At 32.8% G+C, this 22,460-nt stretch overlaps 1 protein-coding gene across 2 annotated transcripts in view; it reads left to right on the forward strand.

The window, feature by feature from the left end:
- SLC12A2 (solute carrier family 12 member 2) overlaps nucleotides 1-22,460 on the forward strand; it is an 84,553-nt gene that overhangs the window by 29,594 nt on the left and 32,499 nt on the right. For both annotated transcript variants that reach the window (XM_010981026.3, XM_064483763.1), the window contains exons 5-13: nucleotides 4,674-4,813; nucleotides 6,501-6,611; nucleotides 7,216-7,324; nucleotides 11,969-12,096; nucleotides 12,192-12,276; nucleotides 14,923-15,074; nucleotides 20,104-20,211; nucleotides 21,272-21,395; nucleotides 22,356-22,457. In XM_010981026.3, coding sequence (XP_010979328.3) covers nucleotides 4,674-4,813; nucleotides 6,501-6,611; nucleotides 7,216-7,324; nucleotides 11,969-12,096; nucleotides 12,192-12,276; nucleotides 14,923-15,074; nucleotides 20,104-20,211; nucleotides 21,272-21,395; nucleotides 22,356-22,457 — 1,059 coding nt within the window. The remainder of the gene's footprint in view (nucleotides 1-4,673; nucleotides 4,814-6,500; nucleotides 6,612-7,215; nucleotides 7,325-11,968; nucleotides 12,097-12,191; nucleotides 12,277-14,922; nucleotides 15,075-20,103; nucleotides 20,212-21,271; nucleotides 21,396-22,355; nucleotides 22,458-22,460) is intronic.

A 22,460-nucleotide genomic window follows, 5' to 3' on the forward strand; every position in this document is an offset into this window, starting at 1 on the left:
TTAGATGCTGCTGGCCAGTAGCCACTTTCCCTCAGATCTGCATTTCCTAGATTTCACAGACCAGAGTTTCTTCCATCCTCGAATAATTCATCTCTGAATATCAACTGATTTATGAAATAGAGAACAACTGCAGGCGGCCTTTCGTAAGATGCAAATGTAAATTCTGGTTTTGGAACTACACTGTGTTATATGAACTGAGAAATAGAAGCAAGCAGTTCCTCACCCACTTTCTGGTTTGGAGCCTTTACTTTAAACTGGAGGTCGGTCCAGCTTAAAGTAAAAACCCAAGGTACATCAAAATTTTGATAGGTAATTCTGAAAATGTAAAGTCATTAGAAATCTACTTATTCTGTGACTAAGGTGAAGTTTTTGTTCCTTATATTTCAGTCAGTCAACAGATAATTGTTGAGTTCTTTGAGGCAGGCACTGGATTTGCAACAATGAAAGCCAGACAAGTTCCTATTTTCTTGGAGCTTATGTTCAGATAATAGTAGCAATTATTTTTTGAGATTTAACTGCTAGGCGTGATACCATGGTCTTGACATACATTATCTAATGTAGTGCAACATTGCTGTTGCATTATGCAAAAATGAAACAAATATACTTTTTTAAAATGAACTTTAATTTTCTGCAGATTCTGCTGGTGACTCTTTATAAAATGTCTGCTATATGTCAGAATTACTTTCACATACTCATATCTTTTTCTTTTCTCTGAAATAATTGACCTCACTTCTGTATACAAGTAAAGCCAAACATTGGAAGTGAGGAAAACTAACATTTTTCACATGTTGTGAGTGACAGAAAGTACTTTCTGTATTGGTAAAATAGATTGTCATTGATTATCAGATTTTTTGTTAGTCCATTATATAACTTTATTAATTATTATCATTACCAGGTAGAAAGTTAGATCACTTATTTTTTTTTAATATGAGCATTTAAAACTGTAAATTTCCCTGTAATTCCTGCTTTAGTTATATCCCGCTAATTTTGATATGTTTCGTTTTTATTATCATTCAATTCAAAATACTTTTTAATTTCCCTTGTGGTTATTCCGTTATCAGTGGGTTTCTTAAAAGTGTCTTGCATAATTTACAAATATTTAGTAATCCATATATTTAACTCTCTTGTGGTCAATAATGCCGTCTCATTTCTGTTCTTTGAAATTTATGAAGACTTGTTTTATGGCCAGTGATCATAAGACTCTTGATTAACCTAGTCAGGTTTTTGGTTATTGATTTTTAATCTAGTGAGAGCTATAGGGAAGTATATCCTTAAATCAATATGTAATCATAGTGGAACCCATCATATATGGTATTATTACTTAGTATCTGTGGTGTCTGACTCATTTATGTCCTCTGCACTCAGGAGAATTGAGTATTTTATGGCCAAGTTATGAGATCCTATGAGGGTATTTTTTCCATATCAAGCTCTCTGTTTGCCTGGGCAATAGATTTTTTAAAAAGAAAATAGTTTTTTTCTGTTGTTGCTTTTTAATTGATCATAATTTTTTTTTATCATAGTCTTTAGCCTATTTGTTGATAACAGAAAGGCTGATTTCATCATACATATTGTACTGAGTAAGCAAGTCAGGGAGACCTGAGTTTAAGCCCAGTTCTTCCCCTTGTACGTGCATGACATTGGTCAAATTATTTAACTTTTTTAAGCCTTGATTTTCACATATCTAAAGTGGGGATAATAATTGTACAGCATAGAAGTTAGGGGTGCTGACCGTTGTGGAGTTGAAAATCCATGAACTTTTGAGTCCCCCAAAACTTAAATAGCCTGCTGTTGACTGGAAGCCTTGCGGATAATATAAACAGTTGATTAACATACATTTTGTATATGTGTTATATACTGTATTCTTACAGTAAAGTAAGCTAAAAAAAGAATTATTATGAAAATCTTATTAAAAAAAGTACATTTACAGTACTGTACTGCTACCATGTGTTTATATCATCTGTCTACAAGATGAATTATCTGAGTAGCCACATCAGTATTGTCTTGTATGACACAAAACACTACATATGTTATATGTATTACTAACACTAGAGATAAAAAATGAAAAGGTAAAGTGAAAAAAGAAATTTGTATTTATTTACAGGTCTAACCATGCACTGATAGCAAAGAGGCAGCACTGCGATTGCTTTATTGTAGCCCAATATAGTGATATGATTGCTTTGTGGTAGCCCAGGCTATTCAGTAATGAATGAATCATTACACAGTTTTTATAGCATACAGTATTACAGTCATATTCATAATACAGTACGGGGAACATTGTTACATTTTTTAAAAAACCACTCATCTGTGATGATACACAATTTCTCTAATTCGGAGAGAGAGAGATTGGCACATACTGTACAGTAATTAATTCTTTGAAGGCAAAGTTATAAAACACTGAGAAAACTAACACATTATTAATTTTATGTTAAATATCACTCATACCTATGTAAGCACAAAGTAGTATCCACATATATTTTAGGCATTCATGACATTCGTAATTTGTTCTTAATTTCTTCAGTATTTCTAGGCTACATGATTTATCTGTGAGTTTTTTCAGTGTTGTAAATCTCCAAAAAGTTTTGAGTATATTTGTTGAGAAAAATCCACATATAAGTGGACCTACACACCTAAAACCCATGTTGTTCAAGGGTTAACTGTACTTGCTAGAATTAAGTAAACTGTATAATTTTTAACAAAATAAAAATTTATGTGCCACCCTAAGCTGATTAGGAAATATACCAGTCATTCTAAGTAGTAGGTCTTTTATACTAGTTTGATGCTAAGGGGAAAAAAAGTAGGGGAGAAAACTACTCTTAAGCTGATTGCTTCTAGGACACAGGAATGAAAGTGAGGCGAAATAGGGCAGAGCACTAGAACACTTTTGCTGTTCATCAGGAATTCAGAGTATAGGAAGACGAGAAGATGCTTTTATATTCTTCATGTGTAACTTCTTATTTTCTTAAAAAACCTTTTAAAAAGCTATGAAACTGTGTTCTGGGTTTTAAGTTTAGATATCCCAATTGGTAGAAGATTTTAAAGTAGTTCTGAAATCTCAGAATTTGTTGCTTATATTCATCATCTCCCTTCCCATTATCTTTCCCCATGTCAAATGCATCATAAGATGTATTTTTTTCTTTTTAATAATAGAAAGACTTGAAATTTTATAAAATCAAAGCTTTAAACACATTACAAATGAATTCCCTGCTTTTACAGGTTCTGTTGGTGATAGTTCTCATTCTAAAGTTTATATTGTCAACTATGGAAACACATAGGTAGTTGACTGATTTCAATTAAGCTTTTATTGTGACTTGAGTTTCTTATCTATAAAATCAGGGTAAACAATACTTAATTCATTATTGGTATTGGTATCAAATGAAATAATTTACATGCATTTTGACAACGTTTCAAAATATAGTCCGTGATGATTATAATATTCCAGGGGTATTCCTTGTGATTAATTATAATGTGATTTAATATTTTTAGAACTTCAAGAGAGATCTTTATTTGACACAAAAAATTGTCATTATATAAGTCCATTAGAATTTTTAGTGTTCAAAATATTTTGGAGAAATTTTTAGTTTTCATCTTATTTAAAAAATGAGGCTAATATTAAATGCTCAGGTTGCATTCTTTTTCTTCAGAATTTCCAAGGTGATAAAAATTATTAATTGGTAGAGTGCATCACTAAGGAAGTATTGTTGGATAGTTTTAAAGTATAGAATATTTTGAGAAACTTCATAACGTTAACAACAAAACCTGTCACAGGTATTTCCCGAATAAAATTTGCGTATTTAGTACTTTATTAAACAGTAGAATTTTTTTTGTTGCATTTATCTTCATTATATTGGGGAAACAATAGAAATAAATATTAAGCTGTTTAATGCCATTTCATTATATGCTCTTAAGAATGAAATACTTCATCAGTGTCTAGCAAAATGTATATAACTTCATGTAACTTCATTATTATTAAAACTAAGTTTTGATTATGACCTAGAGGCCAGAAATAAATGAGAATTTTAGGAGAGCTCTTAGAGACTTCAGCTAACCATTAGAGTGACTCAGAATTATAATACTGATATATTTTTTAAGTTAGAAAAATACTTGATTCATGATAGCTCAATTAATGTCTTTGTTTACTCTGCCTTTTAGGCAGGACTTATTAGAATACAAACTATATCTCTTTGGGATGCCAGTATATGCTGTTCTTTAAGTTTCTTGTGATACTGTTTTTTACCTTAGTATTCACATTACTAGCAAATTACCATACTAATTTAAGTAACTGAAATCATGTCAATTGTGATTTTAAATGTTACATTAAGATTAAAAATATTTAGAAAATCATTGGGAAATGATCTTGGTGTCTGAGTATGAGGAGGAGGCTGTTACCCATTTTAATCTAAGCTTTAGAAGAGAAAGTAGAGATTTAAATAGCAGAATGATTTTATATTTGACATGAGGAGAATTCTCTGGATGTTGAGAACTGTTAATGAATGAAGTGGGCTGTAAAGAATTCTTTCTGGGTGTTTCTTTCTGAAAATATGCTCACCCACTTGCCTTTTAGTTTAACTGCTGTGTTCACTGGAGGCATGTGCTCTCTTGTGTAATTAAAAGGACTGTCTGACATTTAAAATCCTAACATTAGTACTTTTGTTGTTTTTTTTCCTTTTCTTTAGGAGGAGCATATTATCTAATATCTAGAAGTCTAGGGCCAGAATTTGGTGGTGCAATTGGCCTGATCTTCGCTTTTGCCAATGCTGTCGCAGTTGCTATGTATGTGGTTGGATTTGCAGAAACTGTGGTAGAGTTGCTTAAGGTAAATCACCTTTTTCTTGTCGTTTGTTTCCCAAATCTTTATTGAGGGGTTCCCAAATCTTTATTGAGGGTTGATGTGCCACTCACCATAGAAGATGCTAGGAAAGCAGCAAGGAACACAAAACTCATCCTTCAAGAAGTTTAGTGTGGGAGAGGGACCAAAAATTTATTATAGAATGTTGGAAATGGGTAATAGGAGGAGGCCTTGGCAACATGAAAGGGATCACTTAATTTACTATCCAGGAATGTGTGGCAGAGGAGTCTCAAGGCAGGGTTTTCCAAGGGGGTCTAGACGTTAGCAGGCAGATAGGAGTGGAGACGTATGGTATGAGAGGAATAGGGAAGAAAAAGAGAAAAGATCTGGAAAGGGTAGAGTATGGTGTTTGAAAAAAAGAAAAAAGCCAACCAAAACTGGAACTATTTCAGTATGGCTGGCAAGAGATGTAAGATGAGAGGGGAAGAAAAGGATCATATCAGGAAGAGTCTTACTTGTTGTTAAATTTGGGTCTTACCTTGACTGGAGTTGGGATCCATGACAGTCAGATTTGGGCCTAAGGAAATAACTGGCCACAATATAGAGGATGGATTTGTGGGGCCACAACTGGAGATGGAGACCATTTAAAAGTTGTTGTAGCTCTCCTGGAAGGGGAAACGGTGGCTAATCTTACACCAGTGACCAGTGGGGTTCGAGAGATGTGGGTGAGTTGGAGGGATTTTTAAAAAGTTGAGTAAGTGAACTTGATGAATGAGATGCGGGGAATTAGAGAAGGAGGGGGATTTAGATGGGTGGTAATGCGATTTACTCTGAGAGAACTCAGAACAGTTTATTTTGGGGTGTCTAATTTGGTGTATCTAAGTAGAGCTGGCCGGAAGGTAGTTGATGATAATGCTCTGAAGTTGAGAAGAGAACTGATTTGAAAAGAGTAGTTTGTATGTGTATAGTTAAAGCAGCAGAAGTGAAATAGATTCAGTGTTATTAAATGAGAGAAACCTTGAGTGGACACCTGTGTTCATGTTAGGTTGTAACTGTTGTTCTGCTGTAGTATACTATGTGTTAGGAAGTGTAAAATCTGAAAAGGACTGGCATTTGCATTGGCACTGACCTTAACCTGTATAGGCCAAAGGATGGAGAAAAGGCAGTAAGCAAGCAAGAAAATCATTAAGAATTCATATTCCTTCATTGTGTAATTTAGTGTGTGTTTAATGTCATTGATATTTAGCCACAAATAATTTTGCTTGTAGAATGGAACAGTGTGTGTTTTTGAACAGCTTCGTGAAAGTGTGTTCATCTCTTTTCCTTAAGCAATGTAAGAGACATTAAAAACATAGGTTCACTAGTCACAATGAATAAAAGTACATTTTTGCCTCGTAACTTAAAAAAATCCTATTAGTACTATTTAGTCATATTATAATTTTTATTTGCTTGTTAGCAATTCTTCTTTTGTTTGTTACTGTATTAAATACAGTAATTTGATATTTTTGATGTCTTCAGATGCTTGAATGACACCTTAACAGTAAACAGTAATTCATTCCTTTTCCCTAGGTATCTCTATTCATTCCTTAAATAGGCATTTTATTCAACTGCTGCGTGTGAGGCACTGTGATATCTCTAAAATGCCTTTCATAAAGAAATGAAGAATGTCTCTGAAATAACTAATATTGCTCATTGTATTATTTTCTGCTTCTAGGAACATTCCATACTTATGATAGATGAAATCAATGATATCCGAATTATTGGAGCCATCACAGTGGTGATCCTTTTAGGCATCTCAGTAGCTGGAATGGAATGGGAGGCAAAAGTAAGTAATGATATCATTAGAACATCTGTATATGTTGAATGTATAAACTTTTAGAGTGTACATTTTAGGAGTGTTCTAAGGTGGGGCAATATTTTTAGATGTTGAAGATTCGTAAGTGGCCATTCTCAAAGAAGTTTACATATAAGATTAATTTTAAGATTTTCTATTTGGCAATGTGGGGAATATTTGTAGATAACAGTCATTTTAAGACTGTAATCTAAGAGTTTATTTAAAAAAAAAAAGGATGATAGGGTAAATCACCTATCAGGGGAGCTAGTAAAGATAATAATAGTACTGTAATTTTTTCCTCTGTGGCACTTATTAGCAGGACTTGCACATCTTTAATTCATTTCAGAAATGTATAGCATGATCCTACTGTTGCTGTCCATTTCCCCACAGTGTGCTGAACGTTGTAGGATAGTTCTTGAAGATTGTTCCTCTGATAAAAATTTATTAGGCACTTGCTTTGTGCTTGGCACTGTTTAAGGCACTGGGGAAACAAGATAAATCCTTTCCCTCATGGAAGTTACATATATTCTATAATTCTAGGAAACGAATTAATGTCTAGACATGATATATATGATTTTGATTTTTAAATTTTCAGGCTCAGATTGTTCTTTTGGTGATTCTACTACTTGCTATTGCTGATTTCATCATAGGAACATTTATCCCATTGGAGAGCAAGAAGCCCAAAGGTTTCTTTGGTTATAAATGTAAGTAGGAAAAATAGACTCTTTTTTATAAAGCTGGATATTATAGCATTCTAGTGTTAAATATTTTAATGCATTTCAGATATTTTGTAATGTAATTGAGTTTGGTGTACTGACCAACACTAATTGACAGTTCAGTTTAATTTGGTTCCCTTTATGTTTGTTGTATAATTGGAATAAAAAGTCATTTTGATTGGCATCTTTCATTTTTATTTATTAGCAACAAAAGTAATAGAATGTAGAGAAATCAATGCTATTGAGGAAAAATGCTTTTGTTCTCTATTCATTTGGGGAATTTGTTACTGAAATTGTAACTTTTGTTCTAACATAGCATCTAACATCTTTTTATTCTTCTGATTATTTTTAAACACAACAGTCTAAAAGTGCCTCAGGCTGTGAAAGCAATTAGAAATAATAGTTTTTTGCAATTTAAGTTTTTCTACAGTTTACATTAATTGCAATTTAGGTTTGTTTGTTTTTTTTTTTTTTTTTTTTACAATTTACACTATTAATTGTGTGAGAATTTTGCCAGTTTTCATTTTTCATAACCCTTTTCATTCTGCACCTAATTTTCACTAGAGGTGAAATTTACTTGTCATTTATTATTTCCGAAAGTGTCTTTCTGTATGTCTCCTCCACCCACTCCTCGCATTGAGCAGCAGCTCTGAACCCACCTCTGCCGGGTAGAATGGAAGCCAGAAAGAATAGTTGCAGTAGTATCAGAGATGCTTATCACTTAGGGTAATAGGTCTGTGTTAAGTTGACAAAAACTCCTTGTTTTGAAGCCTTGCAAGAAAAAGCCTAGCTTCAGTTCTCCTGAGTTGTTTAGACCAGAGCTATTTGTACAGATTTGTGAAAAGATGCAGAATATAAATCAGTGCACTTCTTGCTTCAGAAAGTCTTACTGGAGAAAAATTAGTTGAACTAAATGTAGGGCCTAGAGACCTAGGTGATGTACCTTCTGGTGCAGGCTCCTTATTGATCTTATTGCCACATGGTAACAACACACTGTTGTTGGGTCACATGTGAGTAGCATTGGTTTGGCCTATGTCTGACACTGACTTGGCTGGGCAGTTTTCTGATACTAATTGTTTCAAGGTTTACCTTACCCAAGGACACCTGCCTATAATTTGTGCCTACTCATCCTGGGTTGATAATATGATATCTGTTCTGGTTATTTGTGTTTATGCCTACTTTTAAAACAAGGCACTAACCTTCTAATCCTCATTTCCTGGATTAGGGGATGAGGTGTCTTTTAGGCATGCCAGAAGTGAAAATTTAATAGCATTAGTTAGATAATAATTCACTCTATTTTGTACTCTAAGAAATTATATTTGTGACTTTTCTTCTAATTATGAATGATTTTTTTACTTAAAATTTTACATTATGCATTTTTGAACATTTGTTTTTGCCACTTTTATTTCTAAAATTACAGTAAATTATTACTACTAAAATATTTCTAATAGTTACGTATTTTCTGCTTATGACTTTAATATCTATAAATATCAACTAGGCCATATTTTTCATTTCCTTTTTTTCAGATCCTTGACAACTTATAAAAGTATGACATAATTTTTTAGTATAGGAATAACTTACATTGTATTTAAGTAGGACATCTGGGCTATCTCAGCTGAGGTGAATAAATTTAAATATACTTTGGATCATGACTTTTTCTTTTTGGCAGTTGATACTGCTTGGCCCTCCTCTCACTCATTATTCTAAGGTAGTATCTGCAGTAAATGTTGATAAACTTGTCTGTTCAAATGACTACTTTCCCAATAGGGATATTCATTTTCTCCTCTATCTTATGTGAATTATCTCCCTTTTGCCAAAGACCAGTGCCCCTGTTGTGACCTAGTTCCTGTTTGTTTTACTTTCTCAAAGCATTTATTCTTTGGTAATTTTCTTGCTTCCCTGCATTGAAACTATCACTTCTATATACGTTTACATACTTGCTCTAGTAATTCCCTTCCTTGAAAATACTCTCTTGTCTTTTATTCTCCTCCAGTTACCACCTTACTTTCCAAGCCCCTTTCATAGACAAATTTCTCATAACCTTCCTTTCCATTTATTCCTTGTTATTTCAGAATAATTTCAAACTTACAGAAAACTTGAAAAATTAATACAGTAAACTCCTTATACCCTCCACCTAGGTTCACAAAAAAATTCACACTTTTGTATTCTTTTTTGACAAGTTTTTTTCATCACTTCATATATGTCTAATTATTGTTACTATGATTGATACCTTCTGAGGTAAGTTACAGAAATCATGACTTCTTATCTGTAAATACTTAAGCGTGTATCTACTAAGGAAAAGGACAGTTCAGGAAGTTTAACTTTGGCACGATGTTATAGCTAACATATTTTTCATATACAGAATTTTCCTATTGTTTCTATAAAGATTTTGTAGAGACTTTTTTACTGTTCCAGGATCCAGTCCATGATCATATATTGCACTGACTTGTCATGTCTTTTTAATCTCTCTTTTTTAAAAACATTCTTTACTTAATCTTCAGTACCCTTTAGTCTGAACAGTGCCTTAACCCTTTTTTTTCCCTTTCCCTACATTCACATTCTTTAAGATTACAGGCCATTTGTCTTTCTAGGAGGTCCCTCCAATTGGGTTTGTCTGATTTATTTCTGTAGATTCAGTTACTCATTTCTGCTGAAAACAATGTGTCTTCCTCGGATCATCACATTGGGATGCCATTTTCCCAATCACTGATTGTTTTAAATTTGATGACTTGGTGAAAATGGTACCTGAGAGGTTTCTCTGTTGTGAGGTTGCTCCTTTTTTTGTGTGATTAATAAGTGGTGTGCGGAGAGGTACTTTGAGACTGTGTGTAGCCTATTCACCATCATGCTTTCACCAAATGGTTTTATTTCATTCATTATCAACCCCTCTTATCTGGCTTCTGTCAAGGTCACAGTCACTTGGTGCTAGATACAGTGTGCAGTGTTTTAGTCTTTTGACTCTCAGCAGACTTTAGTTGTCCCATATATTTAGTTGTCCCATTCTCCTTTTTGTTTGATGTCAGACACTGTGTTCTGATCAGTTCTTTTCTACCTAGTTCACTGGTCACTATGTCTATTACTCCTGTGAACCCTTCTCTTCTTTCCATCCCCTACATGTCAGAGTTGTACAGAGTGTGGTCCTGGTCATTCTAACTATATTCTTTCCTTCTGCAATATGTTTTCTTATGGCTCAAAAGTCTCTCAAGAGGCTGACATGTTTCTATTCCTTTCCTTTAACCTCCAGATGTAGGTGTACGTTCAACTGCTTATTTAATGCCCTTCCTACCTAATCATTCTCAGACTTTTCCATCCCAATAAGTGAAAGAAACCAGGATATCAGTGTTTTCTATTTGCCCTCTTACCTTCTAATCCTTCTCTAGTCAGTTCATTATTCTCCCATTGCTAGAGTGAACCACTGTAATAACCTCCTAGGTGGTCTCCCTGCTTTGGGTGTTGATGCCTTCAGTACACTGTCCACATAGCATCCACATAAGCATTAATCACATCATGTCATTTGCATGATTCTAAACCCACCTTGGCTTGCCATTATATTTGAGATAAAATCGAAACTATAAAATTTTGCATAATCTCACCCCTGTTGGCCCCTCCCATCTCATTTTATCTCCCCCTTACTGTGAGAACTTTGTACTCTTATAGTTTCTCAAAAGAGCTTAACCTTTTTCCTGCCTCAGGGCCTTTGTACATGTTGTTGATTTTCCCTGGTATACTCTTTCCCCTGAATCATCACATGGCTGATTCTTACTCAGTAAAGTCTCAGCTTAAGTGTCAGCTCCTTAGTTGTATCTCTTTAGCCTTCTGTAACCACAATGAATTAGATTATTTCTCTTTCACAGCACCATCAGTAGTTTACTGCTATTTGCAGTGACCTGTTTCTGTACTTAATTTGTAATTCCCCATTGATACGCTTCAGTTTCATGAAGGTAGCTTGTTGCTAAATTATCGCTCAGTACCTTGAGATAGTAGATGGCTCCAGTGTAGGACCTGCACGTGGTGTATACTCTTATGATAGATGGATCGATGGATGGATGGATAGATAAATGACAGTTAGTTGGTTGTTTCAGTGTCAGAGCCTGTCACAATAGATGGAAACAATAGGACTAGTTGAAGCTTTCATAATTGTTGAAATAGAAAGGACCTTTACCTAGTTTGTCTTAGGTAAAATTATCTGGATGCCTGATGAATAGCCTCAAAAATCAAATAGATCACCACTAGGAAACAGAGAAAGCTGTGCAGGTAGTGTGTAACTTGTATGTCAGGGGGAAAAAAATGGTTCCAGGTTAGTATCATGTTCCTTTTGTTCTCCTACCTCCTTTCTTGTTTCTTTGACTTCTTGGTCTGGTGATAACAATCAAGTTAGAGGCGCTTGAAACGTAATTAGTAAGGTATACAAAATAGTACGGCATGAGCCAGGTCAAATAACCATTTTGGTTGTAAACTGTTGCCTCTACAAATAAAGAAAAACACCAGTATTTGAATCAGGAAATATTCAAGAATTTACTAATTACTTGAACTGAGGAAAAGTCAGGGATCATAGATAACCACTTACTCTTAACCTAAATTATGGTCTAATCTGCTATCCACTAATTGCCAAAAATATTTTGTTCTTTACAGCTGAAATATTTAATGAGAACTTTGGGCCAGATTTTCGAGACGAGGAAACCTTTTTTTCTGTATTTGCCATCTTTTTTCCTGCTGCAACTGGTATACTGGCTGGAGCAAATATCTCAGGTGATCTTGCAGTAAGTATTATCAACTGCTGTGTTGATTTCACATAAAAATGACATACATATATTTATTTTTAAAGATAGACTTAAAAAAACTTCTTGTCTTCTAGGATCCTCAGTCAGCCATACCCAAAGGAACACTCTTAGCCATTTTAATTACTACGATGGTTTACATAGGAATTGCAGTATCTGTAGGTAAATACCCTTAAATTTCTCTATGTGTTTCAAAAATTTCATGATGTACATACTATAAACATTCTTTTTTCATGACATTATATTTAACTTTTAAATTAAGAAGTATTTTATTAAGAAGACATGGAGTTTTATATATTTTATTTCAAAAACACTTGTAAGTGAACTAGTAGTGATTTTATAGAGATTATCTAAGCCACCAAATGATCTATTGTTTCCCTCTAGGATTTTTCTTAATTATATAGTAAATTAGAAAATTATGTACAATCTTATCTGCACTCTTAAATTTCACCAAGATACATTTATAGAAAATTTAATTAATATTAAAGTAAATGCATTTAAGTTTCTGACCTTTACAAATTTTGGAATATTTTTGTTTGTGATGATTCTTATATATTCTTATGTATTCATGTATAAAGATCACTTCAAGACTACTAAGCAGTACCTGACATTGTTTTTTATCATAAAACCTGATTTCATTGAACAGGACATACTACATTGAATGAAGAGTGTTAAGAAATTGAATGAAAGTAGTTTTAAGCCATTTTAATACATTCATGGAATCGTAACATTTTAGAACTTGAAGAAAGGGTATAAGTGGTCAACCAGTCTCTAAATTCTTGTTTTATTGTGTTTTATAGGTAATTAAAGGTTAGAGATTTTGCTACCAAAAATGAGATAATGGCATTTGCTTTAAAAAATTGTTTTCATGGAAAAGAGGGTTTTGGTGCCTTATTTATTTATAAATAAGTAACGTTTTAAAGGCTTTTTATAGTGGTAGATTCTTTAATTGAAACATTCTAGTTCAGAAAAAAATTAATAACTACTGATTTACATATAATTTGCATGTATTGACTGTAAATCCTGTCTTGTTTTGAGTTTATTACACTTTCATAAAACTATATGCTTTACCTAGAAAACATGTGTTCTTAAAATGTAAGCATTGTCTTGAATGTCTAAATTCCAAAATTCGGATTTTACAGTTAAGTTTTTAAAGCATATTTCAGGAATAAATCTTAGTCAAGTATTAATCAGAAGAATCACAAACTCGAAATTCATAGACTACAGAACATAAATTTTCCATAGTATTTGAGTTAGAAAATTTTTAATGTTGCCGTTTTTAATTTTGCCAGTCATTTGTTTGTAAGCAGTTACAGAACTTTTTACAAACTCTGCTGCTAATTTGCCTATATGTGATTTTAAAATTTTTCTAAACAAGGGTTAGAAATGCTAGTAGTCAGTTTTACGGTGGCCTAAATTAGTATTTAAAAAAATAATTGGATTACATTTATCCTTACAATCCATATGTAAATCTCTGAAATTCATTTTGAAAAAACAAATGAATTAGATTTAGGCTGAGCAAAATTTTTTTGTGTTTCCCTAAAAGTTTCTAGCTTGCTTATATACATTATACATAAGCTAGCTAAAGGAAATTTAGTTTTAATTTAAAGAATATCCTTGTTATTCAGTAGCTGGGCTAATAAAGATCAGTTCTACACCAGTGACTGTGTCACTAGTTCAAGCGGTGGAACATCTTTTCCCCAATTTTGATGCAGGACATCAGAACATAAAAGCTTAGCTGTTTTAGGGTTAGATAGGGCGCTGTCTGTTCTCCCCTCACCCTTCAGTGTTTGCAGGAATGCCTTTAAGAAAAGATGGTTTTGCAAACACTGCTCTGAAAGTTAGAAGAAATTTAAGAATAAAAAACTGTCTAGTCATTAAAATATTCTTCCTTTCTAAACTTAATTTTGTTTTATTGTTCAGTTTTTGCAGTAATACCTATGATTTTTACCTCATATATGATGATACAGAAATGTTAAAGTTCTTCAGAAGTAAAACTATATGAAGACTAAGGAATGGTAGTTGTTACATCATATGTTATTCCAAAGGATTAAGTGCTTTTTCAAGAAAACTTCTAAAAAATATTTTATTAGGAAAGTTTCCAACTTTGCAGAAAAGTAGAATGTTTTCTAATGAAGAGTCCAACGTGTAACCATCATCCCTCTTCAAAAAAGTTACCAAGAATTATCAGTACATGGTTAATCTTATTTCATCTATGCTCATTCACTTTGCCCTGTGGGTTACTTTAAAGCAAATCTCAGATACCATGTATTTTCTTATTGTCAAAGTAGACTTACTTGATACAGAGGTTTAAATAGAATTATAAATTCATGTTCAAATTGTTTTCCCTCACAGAAGATTGATATTACCTCAAGTCTGATCTTTGACACATTTTAAATATAAAATATTTGGAGTATAGGAAAACATTTTTGCCATTTGGAACTCTTCAGCACACACGCATACAAGAAAAATGTTTCTGTATTTGCTTAAAGACATCTTAACCAAACAGTGCAGAAAACGGTTTTGCTACTACACCATTTTTTACAGTGATGCTTACAGGGTTTTTAAGTGTGTATGTATACATACTAGTCTTTATAAGATTCCATTTCACTACCAAAATATTGAGGACCATGATGCTTTCCAAATTCTGTTCCAGGTAAAGCTATCTTAATTGTAAATGCAGTGTATGCTGTTATAAGCAAGTATATACAGTCAGTACCATAATTTCTTCATCAGTATATATCATTATGAAATGAAAATGAATGTTAGCTTCATTATCCTTTTTTTTCTTGGTCACTTGTGCTTCAGGTTCTTGTGTCGTTCGGGATGCCACTGGGAACATTAATGACACTATTGTAACAGAGCTAACAAACTGTACTTCAGCAGCCTGCAAATTAAACTTTGATTTCTCATCTTGTGAAAGCAATCCTTGTGCCTACGGCCTAATGAACAACTTCCAGGTGAGCACCAAATTTATATGATACAGAAATTCTCTGTTCATCTTGAGGTAAGATTGCTACCAAATCTGACCATTCAGAGTATAATAGTAACTTAGAAAGGAAGACTGTCATTGCTTTATACATAGGTATCAAAGACTGTACACAACTAATTGGGCAAACAGAAAAATATGAAAGGACAAAATCTGAAGTTGTTAATGGCAAAAGGGCCCCAGAGAGTAACACTTTTATAATAGAATATAGTGCATAGTACATATATGTAGTATACTATTTCAGAAAGCAAGGAAACATCTCACGCATGCTTGTGTGTGCTGGATTCGCATTCCATTGATCTTTGTGTCTGTCCCTCCACCAGTACCATATTTCCTTGATTACTATAGTTAGGTTGTAAGTCTTGAAGTCAGGTAGATTGATTTCTCCATTTTATTCTTTTTCACAATTGTTTTAGCTATTTTAGTTACTTTACTTTTCCATGTAAATTTTAGAATAATCTTATGTTTATCTACAAAAAAAAATCTTGCTAGAATTTTGATAGGAACTGCATTAAGTTTGTACATCAATTTGGGGAGAATTGATAGATTTACTGTTTGAGTGTTTCAGTCCATGAACACCATATGTTTTTCTGTTTATTTAGATCTTCTTTGACTTCATCAGTATTATGTAGTTTACAGAATATAAGTCCTGTACATATTTTGTTAGATTTATACCTAAGTATTTCATTTTTATTTTGAACAATTTAAATCCATACTAATTGAAATGGGTTCAGTTTTCTAATTTGAGTTTTCTCCGTAATTGCTTTATATATAAATACCCTTTTAAAAAAGTGTTGATCAGTATCAGTAATCTTACTTAATAAGATATGGCTTATAGAGTGATGCTGTGTTAAACCTCCATTTAACAACAGAATTAAATTACTAACGGTTGCTTGAAAATTTGTGAACTATTAAAATATATGAACTATGTAAAGATTAGTATTACTGCTCAAGTATTTGGAGACTATCAGTTCTGCTTTTTATTATGTCTATAAGATACTGAAAGCAAAATGAAATTTTTGTAAAATTTATGGGTCTTAGAAAAGATTTATAAGAAGAAAGGGAATTACTAAAATTTGGAGGATACTTTGAGAGTTGCTTGATAAGTCTTAGGATGCTAGAAGGAAAACACAAAGGTATAGATCAGGAGATTAAAACAAGATATTCTGTGGCAAATTTATAGAATAGATGGTTCTACTAATTCAAAGTGGAAAATAAAAAATTTGCTTCCTAGTGTTTTTCCAGTATTATGTAAATATAATAAACAGAATAGTTGAAGATTTAATGTATTTCAGAACATTATGTAGAAATTTTATGTAGACTGTGTATTTTACAATAAAATTTTTAACTTAAAATTTTAATGGTATTATTTGTATTTTCTATTGTATAGTTTCAAGCAATTGACGGCAATTTCAGTGGTTATAAATATTGAACTCAATTATATAATAGAAGTTTGTTTTTCCTAGTCACAAGACTAGGCAAAATCGTAGGAATGAAAGAAAGTATTCATATCCAGCTAATTACTCAGGCCAATTCTGACATTGATATTGTGTATGAAAGGCACAAATGTTGGTCTCTGCCCAGTGACTGAAAATGCCAATCAGATTTCTGTGTTTTTGCCTTAAAGTACAAAAGTGTGTTGTGTTTATCAACCCTAAGTATAGATTTATTCAAACAAAGAGGAGTTTGGTATACAGAAAGCTGCTTTTCCAGTTTAAGTAAATTTTTTAAAATGCTTTGTAAAGCAATACAAAATGGAAAGACATTCCTGTAAAAATATTTGTCCCTTGGAGAATGAAGAATGGTGAATAGAACATAAATGAGGAGCATGTAAGTGGAGATTCCAAAATGAAACCTATACAAAGGCACACTATATGATACTGATTTGCATATAGTTGATAAACATATGCATGTATAATTGGGTCACTTTATTTGTCTTAAATTTTTTATAGTTTTATGTTTCTTACTCTATTTCTACATTTTAATGTCCTCTGAAACCTTTGACTCACCACTGCTTAATAAACAAAATGTGAGCATCTTTGCTCTGTCAGTCAAAGCCCTTCGTACCCAAAGTTAAGTGCCACAGCTTCGTCCAGGCTGAACTCCAGTCATTGCGTGTCTGTGTATGTAAACATGCCCACTTTACTTTGTTCCTTTATTTGGTGCTTCACTCTGCTTGAAAGGCACTGGCTTTTTCTTTTTACATGTCCAATTCTGTCTGCCCTTCAGGGAGACCCAGTTCCATGAAGATTTTTTGAACACTAAATCATCAGTACATACTCGTCCCCCATGCAGAATATTACCATTCATTTTACTTGCCACTTTTTAACCTTTAATTAGACTTTTGTCTTTTATCCCCCCTTATTAAAGACCAGACCATCTTCTCGTCTTTATCTTTTGTATCGTAGACCACACTGATGTTACCATTATATACATTTATTTTCATTTACTTGCTACTCATTTTATCATAAAATGATAGGAAACACAAAGGTTACTGGATCAATATATAACTAGGGAAAAAGGAAACTTGGCACATCATAGAAGCATAGTCATGATAAGCTTGGAGCATTATTTACCTTAATTCAGAGGTGATGCAAGAAAAGAAAATGAATTTTTTCCTCAAAACATGAAAGGTGAAATATAGTTATATGTAAAGTTCCTGGGGTCAGTTTTGCCTTAATCCATCAATGTATCGTATTCTCTTTTCTCCCCTTTGTTCTTCATTTACCTCCTGCCTTTGTACTTGCTTAACTTTGAAGTCATTACACACAGACATGGAAGTTTGTATTAGCTGATAAATATATATAGCAGAAATCAAGTCTTCTCATTTTTATCTTGGTCCACCCTATCCTTTATATTCTCCTTCCCTAAAGACAGATTTGGCAGTGCTAGCATTAACAACTATATAAGGATAGTGATTGTGAAAAATGCATGGTATATATGTAACTACTAAATTGGTATTAAAGTGCTGAATAGAAAATCTTCTTTTTAGTGAGTTTTTTCTCCCTCAGATTCTCAGAGAAGTCAATGTTAATGTTTCTTAAACAAATATATTCTTCGTTTTTAAACCTAAATCTCCGGAAAGATGCAGGCAGAGCAACTTAAGTGAAACAAGATGGTTTATGTATACATGAAACCAGACTTACATGTTATGGCTAGGGATTGTGCTAGCTTTATATCTGGTTTAAAGTATTAAGTTACAGGCAAGTGTCTGATAAACAACCTTAAACCTAATTTCCTTATCTCCTTGTCTCAGTTGGCATGTTCCTGGTTAATTTAAATGAAAGGTAAATCTCCACTAATGAAGTAATGAATCTAGGTGGTAATCATCATTCATTACTGGTAAAATTTATAGTAGTTGGATCAACCACTATAGCACCTGAATTCATCAAGCAACTCTTCCAAATCAATTTTGTATGTTGACAAATTTCAAAGGTACACAAGGAACAGTGCAATGAATACCTGCGTGCCTCCCCTTCATTTGTATTTACTAGTTTATATTTTGCCCCATTTGGTTTTATCTTTATATATATGGATAGTATTTTTCTCCTCAAACACATGAAAATAAACTGTAGACAGTCACAACATGACAGTCAGATTGGAGTGTTTAAAACATTTTGTACAAGCACAGTACAGTTGTCCCACCCAAATAATTCGGTGTTGATGAAGTACTGTTGTCTAAGTATATATTCCATATTTACACTTACTTGTTCTCATAATGTCCCAGATCAGTTTTTCCCAGATCCAGGATTCAATCTGGGATAACACGTGGCATTTAGTTATGTTATCTTAAAATTCTTTAATCTAGAGCAGTTCCCACCCTGCCTGTTTTAATCTTTCAGGATGTTGGCATTTTGAAGAGTCCAGGCAAATTATTTTGCATTGTACCCCTCAGTTTGGATTTATTTGCTTGTCTTCTCATGGTCTAAGTGATCAATCCATTTTTAACTTCTTCATAGGGAAATGTCTGAACATGTGCAAAGATAGAGAAAGTAATATGTATTTAACATACACACTTTCCAGCTTCATCATTTATCAGTGCATGGCTAATTTTGTTTTATTTGTGACTCCCCACTTCCCAGATTAGTTAGAGGCAGATCCTAGGCATAGATCCTTTTGGCTGGAAATATTTCTACTTTTAGCTCTAAAAAATAAAGACTCTTGAAAAACAGACAAAAACAACCACACTATCAATCTACTATCTTAACATCAAAAAAAGAAACTACCTATTATACAGAAGTATATCGCTCCACCTTGAATATTTTCCCAGAAAACTTGTACCTCAGTTAGATCAACTGTCTAAATCTACCTATATCAGTTGACTAGAAGTAGAGGCTAGAGGAGCAGGTTAAACAATGCTGTGGCGATTGTCAGCAAACTCCAGAGTGTGGGATTTCTGTAGGAGAAATGACATAAAATAATAAAATGTAAAGGAAAGGGTAAACCTGTAGATTGAAAAAGACTTAAGAGGCGCATCAACCAAATGTAAATTGTCATCCTTTTGTGGATCCTAATTTGAACAAACCATTTTAAAAAGCAAGAAGAGGGGGACAGTTTGGGGATTTAGAATGCAGTGGCCATATCTGATGCTGTTAGGGAATTATGCAGTCCTTAGGCTGTCGCAGTGACTTTGTAGTTACAGTTTTTAAAAGTTCTTACTTGTTAGAGGTATGTACTGAAACTTTCATGTATGAAATTATATCTTGGATTTGATTCACAGTAATGCAGAGGTTGGTTCTGTTGAAACTGGGTGATGGATACCTGGCAGTTAAGTATGCTTTTTCTCTGCCATTGTGTGTGTCTCCAAAATTTTACAAAAGAAAAAGGTTGGTTTTTTTTTTACATTAAGGACTAGAGGTAAATCAATTTCAGAAGTTTGTAATACAGATAGCCATTATTACTGTTATTAGATTTCCCCCAATATTAATATCAGTCTTTCATTAGAATAATAAAGGATTTTATTGAAGACTTATTTTTCCATTTTTGTCACCTTTTTAAAGGTAATGAGCATGGTGTCAGGATTTGCGCCATTAATTTCTGCAGGTATCTTTTCAGCCACTCTTTCTTCTGCATTAGCATCCCTTGTGAGTGCACCCAAAATATTTCAGGTAAGTATATTCACATTACAAGCTTTATTAGAGGGGGAGTTAAGGCAATATATTTCAATTTGGGATTTTTAATATTTTTAGTTTATTTGTTTACTTTTATCAACCCCATGTATTTATATGTTATATACAGACACATATGTCGGCTGGTATATTTGATTTTATGCATATAACTGTGAATATGTATACTTATATAAACACTTGTGCGTTTATCTACTGTCAGAGTGTGCTTTTTGAGTTGTTTTTCTGGAAGTGGGGATGAGTTTTTGCTTTTTTGACATACTCTTAGCATAAATTTTCATAATGTCCTACCAGGAATAAAAAGTGAAGTCCAAGACCATAAATCAAAAGAATTAAAGGATCTTGTTACTATTAGCATGATGCCAACTTAAATATTTCATTTTACAAATATTTGAATGTCTAATATATGCCATACATTGTGTTAGGTACTCAATGTAGTGATAATAATATAGATATTGTCTCCCTTTAGTGACCGTTAAATAAACAGCTGATACTGAATATAAAATACTTTTCATTACTAAAACAAATGTAATTGATTCTACAGCTTTGTAATTTTTTTTTTGTTCTTAATTTTTTGTTGTAGTTACTTAGTACAGTAAAAGTATAGAATTTTTTCTAAAATTATTTTCAGTATTGTTTTAAGAAAAGTGATTAAGTATTATAATTAGGATTTTTGTCTCTTTAAGTTTAGGCTTTGGATTTGATTTTCTTAAAGTAGGTCACACCTCTGTTATACTTCTTAAGCTTCCAAATTTCTTCTATATATATGTCTGCTTCTTTGACTATCTTCATGTAAGAATTTCAGCCTGGGGTGGGGTAAGATGACTGAAAATTCAGTGGTATTCTAAACCTCCTACCTTTCTGATGCTTGAAATGTTTGAATCTCCTTTACAGTTTGTAGGTGAAGCAGTGTGAGGGGAAAGAAAGAGGACCAAGAATTAGATACTTGGGTTTGATTCCCTATTAACCTATTGTAACTGTAAGCAGATCTGCATATCTTACTTTGATATATTTGATTTTAATATTTACGTTTCTTCCTTAGGCCCTATGTAAGGACAACATCTACCCAGCTTTCCAGATGTTTGCTAAAGGTTATGGGAAAAATAATGAACCTCTTCGTGGCTACCTCTTAACATTCTTAATTGCGCTTGGATTCATCTTAATTGGTTAGTCTATAAATGGTGTGCTAATGTAGATATTGGTGCATTTACAGTATTAGCTGTCAACACTGAATTATTAAATTATAAACAAAATATTATTTTCCCTACTATACTAAGTATGTTTTTGATCAAAGGAAAGTTGTATTAGAAAATACTGCAAATATTTATTTAATAAGGAAGCATAAGGAAAAGTATTCCAGTGTCTTCCATGACGATAGAACCTCTGCTGATCTGTTTGGCACTTTTCCCTCTGATTGCAAGGGAGCTGAAGGGTCTTTTGCTGCTAAAGAAGACCTTGGACTTTCATTAAAAGTCTGATAACGCCACAGGTGTGGAAACAACTCCCCTGTGATTCTAGGAATGTATTTGGTGTAGCTACCGGTTGGCAATATTTAGTAAAATTTCCTACAATCCAACAGTTATTTTTAGGAGTTTTTACCCTACAGGAATTCACATATATAAAAATATTTAGTATTATTAATTATAATAATGAAAAAGGAAGCATCCCACGTATCTATCAACAGAAGAATGAAACTGCAGAATGATGTTAAGCAGTAAAAAAGTGAATAAACTTGGTTTTCATATATTAATATGGATGAATCTCAAACTTAATACATGTGAAAAAGTTAAATTTTGGAATGATAATATAGTATGATATAGTTTATGTAAATTTTAAAACACCCAAAATAGTACAACATAATGCTTATGGACCATATATATATATGTAATAAAACTATATAGTGTCATTGGAAAGAATATTCCAATTTTGGAACAGTGAGGTATAAAAGGGGTGTATCTGAAGTATAAAAGTAAAGTAGATAAATATATATGGCAAAATTCATTAAATCTGGGTGGTAGATGTAGGAGTATTATGTCATTTTCTAAAGGTTTGAAATAATTCATAGTTTTGAAGAGTTAAAAAATGTCTCATATGTCAATTAAATATGCTTCGTGTTTCTTTTGCAGCTGAGTTGAATGTTATTGCTCCAATTATCTCTAACTTCTTCCTTGCATCGTATGCATTGATCAATTTTTCAGTATTCCATGCATCACTTGCAAAATCTCCAGGTG

The sequence above is a fragment of the Camelus dromedarius genome, chromosome 3, assembly GCF_036321535.1.
Source record: "Camelus dromedarius isolate mCamDro1 chromosome 3, mCamDro1.pat, whole genome shotgun sequence".
In the NCBI taxonomy this organism is placed as follows: Eukaryota; Metazoa; Chordata; class Mammalia; order Artiodactyla; family Camelidae; genus Camelus; species Camelus dromedarius.